At 45.4% G+C, this 21343-nt stretch overlaps 1 protein-coding gene across 1 annotated transcript in view; it reads left to right on the forward strand.

The window, feature by feature from the left end:
* LOC126191380 (cytochrome P450 6k1-like) overlaps nucleotides 1-21343 on the forward strand; it is a 137433-nt gene that overhangs the window by 56989 nt on the left and 59101 nt on the right. The window contains exon 4 of the mRNA XM_049932232.1: nucleotides 19978-20240. Coding sequence (XP_049788189.1) covers nucleotides 19978-20240 — 263 coding nt within the window. The remainder of the gene's footprint in view (nucleotides 1-19977; nucleotides 20241-21343) is intronic.

The following is a 21343-nucleotide window of genomic DNA, read 5'->3' on the forward strand; positions in this document are numbered from 1 at the left end:
TTTAGCAGATATAGCTGTCATTTACCATCATGTAATGTCATACGATGATCAAATCGAATTGCAAAATGGTTTAGACAAGATATCTGTATGATGCAAAAAGTGGCAATTGACTCTAAATCATGAAGTCATCCATATGAGCACTGAGAAGAATCCACTAAATTTCCATTACACGATAAATCACACAAATCTAAAGGCTGTAAACTGAACTAAATACTTTGGGACTACAATTACGAATACCTTGCGTTGGTACGATCACATAGAAAAAGTTGTCGAGAAAGCGAACCAAAATCTACGATTTATTTGCAGAACACATAGAAAATGCAACAAGTCTACTCAAAGAGATTGCTTACACTACGCTTGTCCGCCCTCTTCTGGAGTATTGTTGTGCCCTGTGGGATCCATATCAGATGGGATTGACGGAGGACATCGAAAAAGTTCATAGAAGGACAGCTCGTTATCTATTATCTCGAAATAGGGGACAGGATACCACGGATATGATGCACGAATTGGGGTGACAGTCATTATACAAAGGGCGTTTTTCACTGCGGCAGGACCTTTTCATGAAATTACAATCACCAGCTTTCTCCTCAGAGCGTGAAAAAATTTTGTTGGCTCTCAGCTAATAAAGAGAAACGATCTTCATAATAAAATAACAGAAATCAGAGCTCGCGCGGAAAAATTTACGTGTTCGTTTTTCCAGCGCTGTTTTCGAGAGTGGAACGGTAGAGACGCAGCTTGTAGTTAGTTCGATGAACCCTCTGGCAGGCAATTAATTGTGAAACGCAGAGTAATCATGTAGATGCAGATGTAGATAATTAGCAGGCCATAAAAATTTCATAAAAGCAACGAAGATATTTAGGTTGCGTTACACTACGTTATGCGAGTATAAACGAAGAGTTAAAGTCTCATTGGTGGTGTGAAGCTGTTTTGCGGAACGATGTGCATGCATTGAGTTTTTCTCCATGGAATAATCTTTTATTTTCCCCTCCTCAGAAGGGGAATTAGGGAAGTACAGAACTGTTGGTATTAATTAGGAATAGATAATTAGTACAAGGCTGAGGATGTAGTGATGGTACAAAGCCGAAAGTGAGAAGGAACTGTGTTTTTCGATATTATAAGGTAACTTGTGCTACACGTAATTTAAGAAATGGACTTAGGATAAATAAGAAGAAAGCATCACAGGTGGACTTGCAGAACTGAATGTCACAGGGGGGAAAATACACTCTTCAAGATAAACACAGTTTGATACCGGGAAATCAGAACAGATGAAGATGATAGCTCACGTAAGGCAAAGAAGCAAGTTCAAGGCCAGAAGAGAGTTTATAAGAAGAAGTAGCAGCTAACCTTCATGAATATAAAAGCCGGTCTAGTTATGAATGTTAAAATGAGTCTAAATATTAGCAAAGAAACTCCTGAAACATAATGCAATCGGTACAATTCATGAAGAAATACTTGCCAGATCCTTTTAAGCTTAAAAAAGTCAGGTTACAATTCATTTCTCATCTAAGAACATTTAAGATGTTAGGATTACGTCTTCGCTACTATGATGATGATGATGATGATTAGTGTTATAGGGCGCACAACAGCGAGGTTATCAGCGCCCGTCGCTACTATGAACGTCACTTGTTATATTGCTCTGACATTTTATTATTATGTGTAGCAAGTAATAGAAAACAGGATACAACTTTAAATACAGTTTCCAATTAGTGCCAACAATGATGTTCCAAAGAAACTCCAAACTTTTTCTCAGCTTACCTGATGTCCTTCATCTGTCACTACAGTCTTGGCGCTTGGAGCGTCTGCAGCTGTCAAAAGCTTGTATTATTTTGCCCTATAGAGTTTCGTTACTATTTGCCCGCCTAAAAAGCCGGCAGACGTCACTAAACTTTTTTCCCGCTACAACTACAGTTTAGTGCGCTAAAAGTTCATAAAATGAGCTACTTATAGCTATTTCTGAAACATTCGCGACGGCAACATAGTAGATCGACAACAATAGAGCTCACCTTTGAATAAGCTAAACCGATCTGAGCGCAGCACATCTTTACTATTTTCAGTGCCTTAGAGTAACAAGCATGGAAATACAGCGATAAAATACACTGAAGGGTCAAATAAACTGGTATAGGCATGCGTATTCAAATACAGACATATGTAAACAGGCAGAATACGGCGCTGCGGCCGACAACGCGTATATAAAGCAACAAGTGTCTGGTGCGGTTGTTAGATCGGTTACTGCTGCTAGAATGGCAGGTTATCAAGACTTAAGTGAGTTCGAACGCGGTGTTATAATTGGTTCAAATGGCTCTGAGCACTATGGGACTTAACATCTGAGGTCATGTCTCCTAGAACTTAGAACTACTTAAACTTAACTAACCCAAGGACGTCACACGCGGAAGAATTCGAACCTGCGTCCGTAGCGGTCGCGCGGTTCCAGACTGAAGCGCTCAGAACCGCTCGGCCATAGCGACCGGTGCGCGGTGTTACAGTCGGCGCACGAGCGATGGGACACAGTATGTCCGACGTAGCTGTGAAGTGGAGATTTTCTCGTACGACCATTTCACGAGTGTACCGTGAATATCAGGAATCCGGTGAAACATCAAATCTCCGACATCGCTGCGGTCGGAAAAGATCCTGCAAGAACGGGACCAACGACGACTGTAGAGAATCGTTCAGCGTCACAGAAATGCAACCCTTTTGCAAATTGCTGCAGATATCAATACTGGGCCATCAGCAAGAGTCAGTGTGCGAACCATTCAACGAAACATCATCGATATGGACTTTCGGAGCAAAAGGCCCACTCGCGTAACCGTGATGACTGCACGACACAAAGCTTTACGCCTCGCCTTGGCCCGTCAGCGCCTACATTGCACTGTTGATGACTGGGAACATGTTACCTGGTCGGACGAGAGTCGTTTCAAAATGTATCGAGCGGACGTGTACGGGTATGGAGACAACTTCATGAATCCATGGACCCTGCATGTCAGCAGGGGACTGTTCAAGCTGGTGAAGGCTTTGCAATGGTGAGGGCGTATGCAATTGGAGTGATATGGTCCCTCTGATACGAGTAGATAGGTGACAAGTACATAAAGACACTGTCTGATAACCAGCATCCATTCATGTCCATCGTGCATTGTGCATTCCGACGGACTTGGTCAATTCCAGCAGGACAATGTGCCACCTAAAATATTACTGCTCAAAAGAAGAAATTAATGTTTTAAGCAGGTATTATTAAACTCGTTGTTATACAACTAACGTGTGCAGTAACTCTCTTTGTATGTCTGTAAAGGACAGTATTCTGAGCGGCATCGACTTCTTCCACTGCGTACGTAATTTCGTACACGTTGACAAGCTACTCTCGTGGTGTAGAAGCAGCTGCCGACTTCGACGGTTGCACGTAAAATTCTTGAAATGTAAGAGAAAGAAAACTCATATAGGATCTTCTTGAATTGGAACACTGCCATTCGCATTTGGTCATTCGATGATTGTATGCGAGTGAAATGAGTTCGTTTTAGCAGAGAAAACTTTTCTCTTTGTTTTTGGTCGTGTTATTGAAGCAGGTTCTACAGCAAACATCGACCACCAAATGATCGAAGTTCTATACAAGCTTGTAGTACATAACAGTTCATCACAGAATCCTTTGATCAAAATTAAATACGCAAAATTGCCTTTTAAATGCAACAGACTGTATTATGGCCGTTACAAAACTCCACATTAACATTACATATCGCTTGTGAATCTCAAAAAACTCAAAACATACATTATGGCGGCTAACAATGACTGTTTCATTGCAAACACTTCCTGCACTTTCTTTTGTTTTCCTGTCTCGTAGCGAAGTCCCGTCACATTTCGATTTCCTTACTTTTCAAGGAATAAATATTTCACTCACGCAGGCGAAACTTCCCACCTCGCGATATACGTTGTTGTTGTTGTGGTCCTCAGTCCAGAGATCGGCCTGATGTAGCTCTCCATGCTACTCTGTCCTGTGCAAGCTTGTTCATCTCCCAGTACCCACTGCAACCTACATCCTTCTGAACCTGCTTAGAGTATTCATCTCTTGGTCTCCCTCTACGATTTTTACCCTCCACGCTGCCCTCCAATACTAAATTGGTGATCCCTTGATCCCATAGAATATTCCCTACCAACCGATCTCTTCTTATAGTCAAGTTGTGCCACAAACTCATCTTCTCCCCAATTCTATTCAATACCTCCTCATTAGTTATGTCATCTACCCATCTAATTTTCAGCATTCTTCTGTAGCACTACATTTCGAAAGCTTCTATTCTCTTCTTGTCTAAACTAATTATCATCCATGTTTCACTTCCATACATGGCCACACATCATAGAAATACTTTCAGAAACGACTTCCTGACACTTAAATCAATACTCGATGTTAACAAATTTCTCTTCTTCAGAAACGCTTTCCTTGCCATTGCCAGTCTACATTTTATATCCTCTCTACTTCGACCATCATCAGTTATTTTGCTCCCCAAATAGCAAAACTTCTTTACTACTTTAAGTGTCTCATTTCCTAATCTAATACCCTCAACATCACCCGACTTAATTCGACTACATTCCATTATCCTCGTTTTGCTTTTGTTGATGTTCATCTTATATCCTCCCTTCAAGACACCATCCATTCCGTTCAACTGCTCTTCCAAGTCCTTTGCTGTCCCTGACAGAATTACAATGTCATCGGCAAACCTCAACGTTTTTATTTCTTCTCCATGGATTTTAATACCTACTCCGAATTTTTCTTTTGTTTCCTTTACTGCTTGCTCAATATACAGATTGAATAACATCGGGGAGAGGCTACAACCCTGTCTCACTCCCTTCCCAACCGCTGCTTCCCTTTGATGTCCCTCGACTCTTATAACTGCCATCTGGTTTCTGTACAAATTGTAAATAGCCTTTCGCTCCTTGTATTTTACCCCTGCCACCTTCAGAATTTGAAAGAGAGTATTCCAGTCAACATTGTCAAAAGCTTTCTCTAAGTTTACAAATGCTAGAAACGTAGGTTTGCCTTTCCTTAATCTTTCTTCTAAGATAAGTCGTAGGGTCAGTATTGCCTCACTTGTTGCGAGGTGGGCGGAGCATTATGCGCGATGGGAGGCCGGGATGAGCGGCGTTTCCAAGGCGGTTCTCCCCTTGGTGTACCGGGGGGGGGGGGGGGGTCGGAGGGCTGCTACGCGAACCTCTCCGTAGTGGACATGGGTCCGCCTGGCGTAGCCGGGGGCCCAGCACGGGGGGAGCTGCCCACAACAGGGGCTTCCCAGCTATCCTGGGCAATGGCTGCTAAGATGCCAGCGCCGAAGTGGCGGGTATACCAACGCTGGTATGCGCTGCAGGGGCTACAACAATACGACTCGGAAACGCACTTGTATCAGAAAACACTTTCAGGGATACTACCTGAATCACGTCCTAGCGGTATGGGTTTAAAGTTAATATATATAACGATCATCACCACATGACATCCTGGAGGGGGTGCCCTGTTAACCAGAAGGCACTGAAATCTTCTCATCCACCCAAAAAGAAACCCAGAACAAATTGACCTCCCCCACCACAATGGGACACGACCAACTATCCTGTTTTGCGGGGCAGCCTGGTGCACTGCCCTCAGAAGCCACTCTGGTACCAGCCACTCAGGCACCAGATGGCTCTGTGGCTCCTGTGCCCCTTCCTGCCCAGATCCAGCGACATCATTTGCTGCTGCAGCCCGGTCTCCTCCTCATTGTCCGTCTTCTGTGATGGCTTCCACTGCTCACCAACTACAGGAGCCAGCTGCAGCTCCCTCCAGTCCATCTGTGGCTCTATCCCAGCCCACTGCCCCTACCCCTACTCTGCCTCCTACTACATCTGCACCTGCCTGCCACAGGGACAAGCAGGCCAACCGGGACCCTTCCCCAGTGGTGGAGGCTGAGGTGTCCTTTCAGGTGGACATGCGTAAAATCCTCCAGGTAATCTCTTTTTTCACGAAACCCCACATCTGGGCTGTTATTCATGACACTGCACAAAAATTCTGTCGGTCAGAGGATGGGCTCTCCAAGGTCATCGACCTAGAGGAAGGGCTTAATCAAATATTGTTGTAATGGCGAATGGACCTCCACACCACCACCAGCCCACTCAGAATCTTGTCACCTACCTTTTTAATGACAATGGCATAAAATGGATGAAGACAGAATTGAACACCTTCCTCCATGACCATCGTGTGGATGTTTTACTGGTCACAGAAACACACCTCAAACCGGCAGATGATTTCCACCTTCCCAACATAGTGTGTTACCACTCTGACTGCCTCGACCACCATGATGGAGGCACAGCTGTGTTCCTCAACAAAGCTATTCTCCATACCCAAGAGTCTCTCCAGCCAATGGAACACATACAGGCCTCAGCGGTTACCATCTCCACATGCCTTGGTGCCATTACCTTTGCAGCAGCGTATTTGAACCCAAACAAGCCACTGCTGGAAGCAGACCTCCGTACATTGTCATCCATTGACAGGTTCATCGTTGGGGCGGATCTCAATGCCAAGCACCCAGCTTGGCATTCTTGGGTCTCTAACCCCCAAGCCCAGCTCCTCCTTGACCTGGAGAATACTTTAGCACTATTGGTCTATGATGGCTCCCGCGAACCTACCCATATCCCAGTCCATACTAACTGTCAGCCAGACGTTCTGGCTATCTTCAAAAACATCAGTGTTCAATTTTCACTGGAAGTTCTCCACGAACTGGCCTCTGAACATAAGCCAGTACTCTTGCACATCACCAATGCTGCCCTTTCATTAGATGTTTTTTCCACTGTGACCCTCACTGATTGGGACAAGTTTGCCAGGATACTTAATAATACAACTCGACATGGCCTCGATTTGACAACACCAGCCAATATAGTCCGTGCTGTGGATTACCATACTGCCAAAATACAGAAAGCAGTGAAACTCTCCACCTCCACAGCACCTCGGAATTTAACTCCCCCCTCCCCCTGGATGATTTGCCCCCTCTCTTATGAGAACTGAAGGTGCAAAATAACCGCTACCGCCAGCGTTGGAAGCAGTTTCGTGACCCTCAGGACAAACGCCAAATGAGACGCCTCCAGCGCAAATTCTGCCACCGGCTCGCCTACTGTAGGTCCGAACAATGGGAGGACAGGATGTCCGCTTTCCTCCTCCACCAAAAATCTGACTGGGCTGTCATTCGCACCCTGCAGTGTTCTATGCCAGCGACTGCCCATCCTATTCGCATGCAGTGGGCTTGTTGTATGATACCCTCCAAATTGTGGAAATGTTGGCGGATGCATTCACGGCCCAAAACCACCCTCTTGTCCAGGACCTTTCTCTGAACGAACTACAGGAAGAACATGAAGTCCTGACATCTGTTGCTGCTTTCCGCAACCGCCCACCCCAGTCTGCTCCCCTTCTTAATGTCCATGGCAGAAATTCAGCGCATTCTTCGACGGAAACGTGGCTGGTCGGCCCCTGGATTGGACTGAATTTTAAATGAACATCTTTGGCATCTTCCCCGCACACCACTCATCTTCTTCACCAAGATTTTAAACTATTGTCTTACATTGGGCCTTTCCCCCCCTCAGTGGAAACAAGCCAAGCTGACTGCGATCCCCAAGAGGTTCAAGGACCCTATGGTCCCCACAAACAACAGGCCCAGCGGCCTCCTAAATACTATGGGAAGGTTCTTGAATCTGTGATCCTTCACAGACATTCCCAGACTCTTGTGGCAGCTGGGATGATCCGTCCTGAACAGTTTGGATTCACTTCGCACGTCTTTGCCGAACTTCAGGTCGTACGGATCACTGAACACATCAGCAAAGGCTTCAACACTGCCAAGCCGACAGCTGCCGTTTTTCTGGAATTGCAAAACGCCTACGACAAGATCTGGCAAGACAGCCTTGTACACAAGATGCTGACACAGACCCCTACACCAGATGTTTATGTCAAGATCGTGGATAACTTCCTCCGTGATAGGACTTTCCTAGTGGCTCAATGGGGAATGCTTTCTAGCATTCGCCAATTGTCGGCAGGCACTCCGCAAGGATCGGTGTTATCTCTCATCCTTTTTAATATCTATGTAAATGATGTGCCAGTTATCCCCGAGTGCCACCTAGGACAATATGCTGACGACACAGCACTATATGCCACTGACCGCATTACTGACGCCGCCGTCGCCCGCCTCCAGCGACAGGTGGGCGCCACCATCACCTCGTGCTGGACAAACAAAATAGCTCTCAATGCCGGCAAAACTACAGCAGTCTATTTCACGAAACGGCACCCAGTCCTCCGTCGCAATATTTCAATTGCAGGTGCCCTGGTCCCAGACAACCACCTATCTCGGGGTCCAGATGGACCACAAGTTGCTCTTCCACTGTCATGCGGAGTACGTCGCCAACAAGGGGCAAACGCTGACCAGGACTTTGTACCCACTCCTCCACAGTAGGGAATTTAACATGCACACCAAGCTCCGCATTTTGAGAACAGTTATCCTGCCTGCCATCATGTATGGATCTGCTGCATGGGCCACGATTAGTGTCACCAGGATGTGGACATTGCAGCGCCTGCAGAACGAGGTATGGATCTGCTGCATGGGCCACGATTAGTGTCACCAGGATGTGGACATTGCAGCGCCTGCAGAACGAGGTATGAATCTGCTGCATGGGCCACGATTAGTGTCACCAGGATGTGGACATTGCAGCGCCTGCAGAACGAGGTATGGATCTGCTGCATGGGCCACGATTAGTGTCACCAGGATGTGGACATTCAGCGCCTGCAGAACGAGGTGCTCAGGTGGAGCCTGCACGCCCCGCCACTCACGAGTATTGTCACTCTCCACAAGGAAGCGGATATCGTCCCCCTAAAGACGACCATACGCAACAACGCGCAGTGGCTCTATGAGAAAGCGGATGCCTTGCGGAACGCTGTCCATGGGTTACGCCACATTGGGACCACACTTCCACGCCACTGACATCGACATCCGGTTCCCCTAACCATCCTAGAGGAATCGGATTCCGACCATGGCTGATGATAGGCCTGGTATGCCCACCACAGATGCATCCTTTGGCAGGACTAGCCCCCGTTCTACATCCAATACTTTCCCACCCTACCTGCCCACGTTAGGCTAAATTTTTCTGCCTGACTGATGTAGTACTGTCATCGTCAGAGGGTGGTATGGGACTACAAGTCCCACCGTCACACCTTCAAAGTGTATTGCAGTGACGCAGTGTCACTGCCCTGTGGATAGATTTACTGCCTCACCAACACAGTTAGACCGCAAAAGACTGGTGATGATGTATTGTAACATATCACAAAAAAAAGAAAAAAAGTAGGGACATTGATGAATCGACTAGCTGATGGATCCAGGACGCCCAACCGCCAGTAGTGCTCAAGGGATCTGCATCATAAACCCCCCCCCCCCTAACACCACCCCAGCTTGACAAAGCAAAGAGCTCCGTCTAGATATGTAGTCGTGTTAGATTGCCTTGTCGCATTGCAGAAGGAATTTGATTTAACGCAAGCACTCTTATCTTAAATGGGAGAGGAGTATTTTCATGGTTCTTTATATTCACATAACGCCTATGTTTCAATTTGCAGAAAGTTTGTTTATTTATGAGTGCACGGTGCCTTTATAATAACGTTTTGTGTTTTGGGGTAATATAAAGGCATTTTTGGGTCTTAGCCAACAGTCATGCCCGAGACCACCATTTCTGTTTGAGTTAAACTATTAAAAAAAAAAAAAACAGTAGAGTACCTTCGTCATTATCTGGAGCAACGACGATGCAACTTCAAGTGTACACCGTCGGGAGAGTGGCGTGCTTAAGTTACGAGAAGCCTAAATAGTAAACTTAATCTGGAAAGCGAGTTACAGTACAATCCGGACATGATTCTCGACTCAATCGAATCCAATTCTTCGAGAAAACTTGAAGTCGTCACTACGCTGCAATTGATTCACGGTAGCGAAGTCGTCTTCTATTTAAAAAACAAAAATGGTGGCTAGCGTTGTTGCCTCTGGATTACTGGATCCTGGGTTCGATTCCCGGCCCTGGGACTGGGTGTTTGTGCTGTCCTCATCATTTTATCATCCTCATTCGTGACAATGGCTAGATCGGATTGTGTACAAATAGGGCAGTGTGAAAATTAGGGCTTTGTACGGGCGCTGATGACCGCGTAGTTCTGCGCCACACAAACCAATCATCATCATCATCATCATTAACAACAACTTTAGTAGAGTAAACACAGTGAATAATATGTCAACGAATACAAAGATGAATCACAGATAACCTTTCAGTAGAAAACTAAGGACGTAAAAAGAAGGGAGTAGGCACTACGTCATAAATTGGAAACCGATGTCCACCATCTTAACTGGCCCAAAATATTAGATTCACCACAGTCACACCACATAGTTCATCGCGGTGACGCTTCCCCGTGACGTCACTCTGACTGTGTAGTGTTACTGCAGCAAAAACTCATGCAAGAATAGAAAAACGTTAGAAATCGCCTTCCTGACACAATGTTAATCATGCTGGCTCTACAATTTTTAGTATTTAAAACAATTGCTGCGAAAACGACAGAAATAATGAAGAAGAAGCAATCGTAAGCAGTAGTCTGCTAATGTTTTGGGTTATTTAAGATGGCGGCAGGCCCTGCCCACCCTGACTTCAAAGCAACGTACAGCGTATAAGTTAGTAGTGCCACCTCACTTATTTTTTTACCTCCAGATAAAACACATAACAATCCGCGTTTGAACCTTACAGAGGGCTGTCCATCCACTGTGCTTGTTGTACCTTCCTGTCCTTCTTTTCATCTCTTCAGTTTTCCCCTTTTGTTAAGGAACAAACATACCGCTGCAAAGAGCACTCTGGTATAATGATACCGCTTAGAGTTCGTTTCTTGTTTTTACTGAGAGTGATTTTTTTTATCGTCAATATCCTTCGTTAATTGATAAGCTATTTCCACTTTCCGAGCTCTATTTTATTATTATTGTTGTGATAGTAGTAGCTGTTGTTATTATTGGCGTCAGTAGTCAGACAAAAATCTTTGGCAACCTAAAGCCTTAATATTTAATTTTATAAGGAACTCCGAAAAGCCTGTATTCTTCGCTGTTCGGGAATGGGAATCGTCAAGTTGTTTGATGAGGTAGTGATAAGTATTGAAATTAACATCGCTGTAAATTGTGGATTTGGTAATTGTATAAATATGTGTTGTCTGCAAAATGCTGAATTACTCCAATATTGGGAATTTCGGCAATGGACATCATCAGACGTCTGTCAAAAATAAAATAAAAATACGTAAGTATATACACACATCAAAAAAAGTTTTACATCACCCCGGTTCCCCGAACCCCTGAAGACAGACGTTGACTCTGGATGTTGTATCAGAGATGCCACTAAACCCGCTCTAAAATGTAAATATCGATGGATGAGCAGCGCCTATTAGACGTAGGGTGTCCGACAGCCGATCAGATGCAGTCTCTCCACTAAGAAGGAGGTACACGGCTCGTGTTGCCCGTAGTTCAACCATTCATAGACGGTCAATACCGCGGTTCGATCGCGTCCGAGATGATACCTTTTGCCAGGAAAGGCTCTCAACAAGGAAAGTGTTCATGTGTCTCGGAGTAAACCAAAGGAGATGTTGTTCGGACATGTAGGAGATACAGAGAGAGACAGGAACTGTGATGAGATGCCTTGCTCAGGCCGCCCAAGGGCTACTAGTGCAGCGGACGACTGCTACCAACGGATTATAGCTCGGAGAAACCCTGACAGCAACGCCCACATGTTTTATAATGCTTTTCGTGCAGCCACAGGACGTCGTGTTACAACTCAAACTGTGTGCAATTGGCTGCATGATGCGCAACTTCACTCCCGACGTCCGTGGCGAGGTCCTTCTTTACAACCACGACACCATGCAGCTCAGTACAGATGGGACCAACAACATGCCGAATGGACCGCTCAGGATTGGCAACGCCGGCCGCGGTGGTCTAGCGGTTCTAGGCGTTCAGTCCGGAACCGCGGGACTGCTACGGTCGCAGGTTCGAATCCTGCCTCGGGCATGGATATGTGTGATGTCCTTAGGTTAGTTAGGTTTAATTAGTTCTAAGTTCTAGGCGACTGATGACATCAGAAGTTAAGTCGCATAGTGCTCAGAGTCATTTGAACCATCTGATTGGCATCGCTTTCTCTTCACCGATGGGTGTCGCATGTACCTTCAACCAGACAATCGTCTCTGGAGGTAACCCGGTCAGGCTGAACACGTTAGACACACTGTCCAGCGAGTGCAGTAAAGAGGAGGTTCCCTACTGTTTTGGGGTGGCATTATGAGGGGCCGACGTACGCCGCTGGTGGTCATGGAATGCCATCCTCCGACCGATACTGCAACCGTATTGGCGAGGCATTGGTGCACATCTTGTGAATGACTTCCTTCATGATAACGACATCGCTCGGCTAGAGTGGCCAGCATGTTCTTCATACATGAACCCTATCGGACATGCCCGGGATTGACTGAAAAGGGCTCTTTAAGGACGACATAACCCACCAACCGCTCTGGGGGATCCACGCCGAATCGCCGTTGAGGAGTGGGACAATTTGGACCAACACTGCCTTGATGAACTTGTGGATAGTATTCCACAACGAATACAGGCATGCATCACTGCAAGAGGACGTGCTACTGGGTATTAAAGGTACCGGTGTGTACAGCAATCTGGATCACCACGTCCGAGGGTCTCGCTGTATGGTGGTACAACATGCAGTGTGTTGTTTTCATGAGCAATAAAAAGGGCGGAAATAATGTTTGTGTTGATCTCTATTCCAGTTTTCCGTACAGGTTCCAAAACTCTCGGAACCGAGGTGATGCAAACTTTTTTTGATGTGTATGTAAAATAAAAATGGATTACAAAACCAACATAATTGGACAATGAAAAACATTACAAATCGTTAGAAATCACGTGCCATGGAACATCATGTTGCACATGGACATGAAAGTTACATGTTACAGTCGTTATGATCAGAAGCACACTGATGTAAGATTAGCAACTCCCATAGAAGAATAGAACTTTCCAGCACCAGCCGACGCTGATGCGACGAGCGTGGTGCTACGCAGTGTTACAGTGTGAATTAGATATGATGTACAGAAAATAATAAAGAGATACAATAGAATTAACTAGCAACAAAGGGAAATATGGCATATATATGAGAAGTGTAGTACAAAATGACACGAAAAGTGTAAAATGTGGTTGCACTGTACCAGCAAATTGCCACCACGTCGACGCACAAGTTAATTAATTTAATTAAAAATGTGTTGCACTGTGAAGTTAACATTAATTTACCGTCAAGATATGCTCTCCCAAACGTACAACGAACGACTGCGTCACTGAACGAAATTAAACTCCTAGTGAAAATTGTTGTTTCACCGTAAACACGATAATCCTTTGGTAGCTCAGCCGTTACAGCGGTGAACCGTTGGAGATTACAAGATAACTGCCTGAGATTGATGATTTGAATCTAACCCGATAGCACATTTTAATTTGTTTGTAAAACAACTCGACAGTCGTCTCGTATGAAAACCAAATCACAATTACAAAATTTTACCACATCCATCAAAACAGAATATTATTGTGTTTTCCATCCTGTTTACATGCGCTTACATTTGCAATCGCTGTTGACACACATCGTGTTCAGAAGGATATTTTCTGGTTAATATGACCACACATTTTTTACTTTATTAGAAAAAAATGTTTTCACCTTCGTATGTTTATTGTTTAAGCTTCTGCAGTTTCAGCATCTTAATAAAGATGAAATTAGTCCGCTTCAGACGATAACGTTAGTTTACACTCACAAACATCACAGTCCTTACGTATGTGTCTCCTGCATGTTGTACAAGCTTCGTATCTCTCCGAACAACCTGATCGTCGTACACCTCGTTGTGCTATAGGTGTATGGTGATATTTTCATTACTAGCAACGCTTCCAGAAAAGTGAATTGTTTGTTCGCAAAGTAAATGCATGTCTTCTGTTGTCCATTTCTCAGACTAAGACTAATTTGACGCTATGTATAAAACATGCAACAATAGAAACAACTGCTACAATCAGTTCACGCTAACGTGCTTTTCATATTTCGTGCGAAACTTTTAAAAATGTACGGCCCCACAGGAGTCGGACATGTGACCCCTTGTTTTGCAGTCGGATGCGCTATCCGTTGTGTCACATATAATAAATATATTTTATTCAATTATGTAATTTAATGTAATATGCTATTAATATAAAATTAACATTATATTAAGTTAACTTAAATATTTAGTAGTTAAATAATCTAATTATACACTCCTGGAAATTGAAAAAAGAACACATTGACACCGGTGTGTCAGACCCACCATACTTGTTCCGGACACTGCGAGAGGGCTGTACAAGCAATGATCACACGCACGGCACAGCGGACACACAAGGAACCGCGGTGTTGGCCGTCGAATGGCGCTAGCTGCGCAGCATTTGTGCACCGCCGCCGTCAGTGTCAGCCAGTTTGCCGTGGCATACGGAGCTCCATCGCAGTCTTTAACACTGGTAGCATGCCGCGACAGCGTGGACGTGAACCGTATGTGCAGTTGACGGACTTTGAGCGAGGGCGTATAGTGGGCATGCGGGAGGCCGGGTGGACGTACCGCCGAATTGCTCAACACGTGGGGCGTGAGGTCTCCACAGTACATCGATGTTGTCGCCAGTGGTCGGCGGAAGGTGCACGTGCCCGTCGACCTGGGACCGGACCGCAGCGACGCACGGATGCACGCCAAGACCGTAGGATCCTACGCAGTGCCGTAGGGGACCGCACCGCCACTTCCCAGCAAATTAGGGACACTGTTGCTCCTGGGGTATCGGCGAGGACCATTCGCAACCGTCTCCATGAAGCTGGGCTACGGTCCCGCACACCGTTAGGCCGTCTTCCGCTCACGCCCCAACATCGTGCAGCCCGCCTCCAGTGGTGTCGCGACAGGCGTGAATGGAGGGACGAATGGAGACGTGTCGTCTTCAGCGATGAGAGTCGCTTCTGCCTTGGTGCCAATGATGGTCGTATGCGTGTTTGGCGCCGTGCAGGTGAGCGCCACAATCAGGACTGCATACGACCGAGGCACACAGGGCTAACACCCGGCATCATGGTGTGGGGAGCGGTCTCCTACACTGGCCGTACACCACTGGTGATCGTCGAGGGGACACTGAATATTGCACGGTACATCCAAACCGTCATCGAACCCATCGTTCTACCGTTCCTAGACCGGCAAGGGAACTTGCTGTTCCAACAGGACAATGCACGTCCGCATGTATCCCGTGCCACCCAACGTGCTCTAGAAGGTGTAAGTCAACTACCCTGGCCAGCAAGATCTCCGGATCTGTCCCCCATTGAGCATGTTTGGGACTGGATGAAGCGTCGTCTCACGCGGTCTGCACGTCCAGCACGAACGCTGGTCCAACTGAGGCGCCAGGTGGAAATGGCATGGCAAGCCGTTCCACAGGACTACATCCAGCATCTCTACGATCGTCTCCATGGGAGCCTGCATTGCTGCGAAAGGTGGATATACACTGTACTAGTGCCGACATTGTGCATGCTCTGTTGCCTGTGACTATGTGCCTGTGGTTCTGTCAGTGTGATCATGTGATGTATCTGACCCCAGAAATGTGTCAATAAAGTTTCCCCTTCCTAGGACAATGAATTCACGGTGTTCTTATTTCAATTTCCAGGAGTGTAGATAATTAGATAGCTATTCAGTGCCTTTATCTACTATAGACGAAATGTGCACTAAGTTTTGCAAAGAATAATTTTGGTGTGCTCTTCGGTCGTCGCTCATGACTGATAGTTGACAATGTAGTTATAATATACGGACTCATTTTCAAAAGTTCTAGTTTCTCAGTTTTGAGCGAGAGATGTTGCAGGGAATAGGGGAAAGAACGTTCGTCGTTGCAGATATCGCCGCTCTAGGTGGGGGGATAAACGCATCAACTTTCGCAAGCCTTCCTCCATCAGCGTCCACAATATTCCATTCTATTGTAACTTAAAAGTTTTAATTGCATTTTCCATCACTAAATAGGTAAACTGTTTGAAGAGAAAGTACGTAAAAAGCTCGTAACTGCGGCTAACGCTCCTATAACACATGTATAACTTCGTCTTACTCCTTGTCTGTGACGTCACCAGAGCATAAGCCAATAACAGAGCGCTTTCAGTTATATGACCAGATCTCGATACTGAATGTTTTTTATGCTTTAATTACATAAAAATAACACATATTTTGTGAGAATATTGACCGTAAGTGCTCTTCAAATTTTGTAATCAGTCAGAATAACAACAATACGAACCATATTTCTAACACAGGGAAATAGCCTATTAAAATAGTCAGTACATTACACTTTATTTGTAAATGACGCTGTAGTAGTACCCACGCCATAAGGTCACTGATTAAATCATAAGATAGCACTATAAAAAGGACCATTATCTCTTATGGGAGTGGAAACGCCAGTTATAGAAAATACAAAAAAGGAAGACGAAGTGCGTAGGGAAGAATGTGGGTTATCAGGATAACACCTTGAAAGGTAACCACTAGAAGGGAAGTAAGACACTGATACAAGGAAGAGAGAAAAAGCTAAACTGTGTATCCTATAGATCACTGAAGATGTCACAGAACTATTTGTGATTCGAGTTGATTTCTCTCATTCAGGACGTTGTGCGGAGTATCTGAACTAACAACGTTTGTGGCTGAATAGTCAGTAACACTGATGGTGGCGTTAAATTTAAACTTAATGCTGTTTCTGTTAGCACATTGGTAACAAAGAACACAGGTCTCGGACTGTGTGTGATCTGTGAGAGTATTAACTTATCGATCGAACTGCCGCTCTAAAAGAACAGTGAGGTGCTTAGCTTATACGTGACAGTTTAGGGTACTGTGTGGTCTGAAAACTTTGTGACACGGCAAGTTCAATGGAAATCAAGTAGGCAAAGTAGAATTACAAAAGTATATACGTTCTTATGTTCCCAGATAGTCATAGGCCTTATGGTGTGTATGTAAATTAACCTGGCCCATACTCCTTACTTAATTCACCTGAACCTCTCGTCCGCCGCTCGTGGTCTCGCGGTAGCGTTCTCGCTTCCCGAGCACGGGGTCCCGGGTTCGATTCCCGGCGGGGTCAGGGATTTTCACCTGCTTCGAGATGACTGGGTGTTTGTGTTGTCCTCATCATTTCATCATCATCCAGGAAAGTGGCGAAATTGGACTGAGCAAAGATTGGGTAATTGTACGGGCGCTGATAACCACGCAGTTGAGCGCCCCACAAACCAAACATCATCATCACCTGAACATCTGAGGGAAAGTTGTGACCAAAGATGCCTTGTACAATTGCTTGCTGGAAACAATCCATCAAGAGCAATGACATATGAAACCATTCCGTTTGTGCAGACTGTCCCCTGTAGGATTGCAACGGGGACTGGAAGTGTGCGAGGAGTATGAATGAAGAAATTACGGAAACTATTGCTGGAGTGCAAGAAAACTGAATGGAGAGCGGTATAGCTGCCAACAAAAGTAAATCATGGACGAGAATGATATCGACATCACTGATAGCACACATGATGAGCAACACCAGAATGCTCTTATGGAAGTGGAGGAGAGTGTGGAGATGACAGCAGGCGTTAGTGAAAACAACGAATAATTAAAATGCAATGAAATAGCTATTCTGAATACGCAGTAAAGAAATGCGACGACGAACCAGTAACCGATGGAGGCACTACGCTGGAGAAATCCTTGGAAAATAGACGCAATAACAAAAGCTCGTCAATTCTACGAGATTCATTAAACTCTTAATTCGGGAAATACAAACCAATAACGCTAACTTGTTTAGAATAGGCAAGATAAGCAGCAAAGAAACCGAGAAGAGAAGACCAAACTCCTGCCTCGAATATAAAAATATATAAATCAAACGGAAAAGAATGACATTGAACTCACACCTATCTCTGCGATGCATGTCAAGGAATGTTTGCGGATGTGTGTTCGTTGTTCTCAGTTTCAGGTTTGTTACTATTTCCCGTTTTTCTTTCCTTAGGCACTACAGAAAACCTTTGCAGGCTGTTTCATTACGTCTGGTGCTTCTTCCTGTTACACGAGTTTCTACATCGAAAACTCTAAAACAAAGACTAATGTGATGGGTTTCTGGGGTAAGGATCCAGTCCAGTTCAGAATAATTGTGGATGACGATTTTAGAACCAGTGCAGTCCTTCACTTGTTTGGGATACCAGATTGACCTAAGCAGTAGTACAGATCAAGATGCACAATTGGCTAGAATGGAAATATATGTAGCACCATTCATATTGTACTTATCCCTTTCAGACCCTCTGGCTACATTTGTATACATTAATATTGGTATGTATTAGCCGCAGCAGAAATACACTGATACGCCAAAGAAACTGGTACACCTACCTTATATCGCGTAGGGCTCCCGCGACCAAGCAGAAGTGCCGCTACACGACATAGGGTGGAAACGACTGAGGACTAATGTTTCGTTGAATGGTTCGCACGCTGACACTTCTTAATGGCCCAGCATTGAAATCATCAGAAAATTGCGGAAGGTTAGCACTCTGGTCACGTTCACCGATTATCTTCAGTCGTCGTTGGTCCCGTTCTTGCAGGATCGTTCTCCGGCCATAGCGATGTCGGTGATTTGATGTTTTACCGGATTCCTGATATTCACGGTACACTCGTGAAGTGGTCGTACGGGAAAATCCCAACTTCATCTCTACCTTGGAGATGCTGTGTCCCATAGCTCGTGCGCCACGTTCAAACTCACTTAAATGTTGATAATCTGCCACTGTAGCAGCAGTAACCGATCTGACAACTGCGCCATATACTTGTTGTCTCACGTAGGCGTTGGCGACCGCAGCGCCGTATTCTGCCTGTTTACATATGTCTCTATTTGAATACGCATGCCTGTAACAGTTTATTTAGCGCTTCAGTGCATGTTTCCTCAATGGAAACCTCATGTACACATTTGGGGGTGTTTAATCTTTGGCATATTATAAAAATATCGATAACAGAGTGTAGGAGTACGCAGCAGCTTGAGGCCGCCAGAAAACACGGAATTAGTTGATAAGTTATATTTATACACGCACAAATTTTGCATCTAAAATCATTGAAAAATCAGCTAAGAGCTTCAGAGCATAGAGAAAAACTTTCGTTACGCCAGAAAAATTCTAGTATGAAAGGGTTAAAAATAAAGCCAGGGTAGAAATGGGGGTAAAATTTCGTAAAACAACGGCTCTTCTAGTAATTATTCTTGGGAGTGAATGCTGGATACACACAAAAATAAAAGTATGCCAGATACAAAGTATAGAAATGAAATTTCTAAGAAGAAATAATGGCTACTCAGGAACAGACGACGTAATTTTCTACAGTGTTTTTTTATAGGGAATCCAATTTGTAGCCTAGCTTTACGAAACAATATAATTATCAGAAATGTGACGCCAGTATGGTAAAAGTACAAACGTATCTTTTTCAGTTGGCCCTGTGCTAATATGACTGATCTTTATTCCTAGCTTGTTCCTTTTGTTCAAATGGTTCAAATGGCTCGGAGCACTATGGGACTTAACTGCTGAGGTCATCACTCCCCTAGAACTTAGAACTACTTAAACTTAGCTAACCTAAGGACATCACACACATCCATGCCCGAGGCAGGATTCGAACCTGCACCGTAGCGGTCGCGCGGTTCCAGACTGTAGTGTCTAGAACCGCTCGGCCACTCCGGTCGGCGTTCCTTTTGTATCTTGGTGTATAATCCCATAACTTAAGTTGGGTCTAAGCCATTGTTAGGTACTTTCTCCTTCACTGTATGTAACACAGCATTAACATGCGTGTCACTTAAAGCGTATTTGATTATCCTGTCAATAAAACACACACAAACCGCAGAGCACCCACATTACAAAATTTTCACTTTGCATAGATTAAAAGTGAACTCTGCTCGGCAGACGATCCAGCAATGTGGCCGAGAGCTGGCCGAGGTGGCGACGGAGTTCGCAAGTCGCGGAAGCTCTGTCGAGGTCCGCGAGATGGTGGCGCGCTACACCACTGACGTCATCGTCTCGGTGGGCTTCGGCGTGGAGTCGGACTGCCAGCGCAATCCGGACGCCGTGTTCCGCGGCTGGGGCCGCAGGGTGTTCAACCCCGACCTGAAGTCCAGCTTCGGCTTCAGGCTCAACTTCATCTCTCCACTGCTGGCGGATCTACTAAGGCAAGTTTCGCAGCCACGAGTCACGCACACTTCATCAAACAACCGAAGGGACAAGGTAACGCTGTGTCCGAAAAGTAACGATTCACATGTGTTTCCGAAATATACACTCCCGCCATTAAAACTGCAGCACCATGGAGCATTTCAAATAACAATGCTTTACTTGTTATGTGCGCACAGGATAGAAGGAATAATACATGATTAAATTTGTATGTGATTTTGGGAAGGTGCGTACATTAGTACATAGGGCTACTATCTCTGCCAAGAGCAGCAATTCTAATCAGGCTAGGTATCGATTCGAATTAAACTTGCATCACGTCGTTACACGCTATTCTAACTATATGCAAGAGTTCATCACTTCTAGTGCCTAGCGCATGCTGCTGCCGGTCACTCGGCGACCTACGACCAGATGTTTCCAACGTTCTCATGTGATTGGGTCGTAAGATTACAAAAGGACAGAAGTAAGACCGCAAGCCTGCCCGGTTTGCCGTGCGGTTTAACGCACGACTTTCCGGGCGGGAAGGAGCGCCTGGTCCCCGGTACGAATCCGCCCGGCGGATGTGTCGGGGTCACGTAAACCGGCCAGTCTGTGGACGGTTTTTAGGCGGTTTTCCATCTGCCTCGGCGAATGCGGGCTGGTTCCCCTTATTCTGCCTCAGTTACACAATGTCAGCGATTGCTGTACAAACAAACATTACTCTACCACGCAAACATAGGGGTTTCACTCGTCTGGTGTGAGACGTTCCCTGGGGGGGTCCACCGGGGGCCGAACCGCACAATAACTCTGCGTTCGGTGTGGGGCGGCGGTGGGGTGAAGTGGACTGCGGTAGTCGTCGTGGGGTTGCGGACCACTGCGGCTGCGGCGGGGACGGAGCCTCTTCGTCGTTTCTAGGTCCCCGGTTAACATACAATACAATAAAATACAAGACCGCAAGGCTGGGGACGAGCCACTATCAATTGCTGCAACCAACCAATGTAAAATTTAGAAAAAACAGCATCAACTTGCTTTCAGTAATTACATTAAGCCTACTAGGACAGTGTCCTCGCCCTCCACATTGGTCATTTTGAGAGCTTATAGTCTGCTTTGCATTTATTGATTCTCTTTT

Source organism: Schistocerca cancellata, chromosome 6 (genome assembly GCF_023864275.1).
Source record: "Schistocerca cancellata isolate TAMUIC-IGC-003103 chromosome 6, iqSchCanc2.1, whole genome shotgun sequence".
Taxonomy (NCBI): domain Eukaryota; kingdom Metazoa; phylum Arthropoda; class Insecta; order Orthoptera; family Acrididae; genus Schistocerca; species Schistocerca cancellata.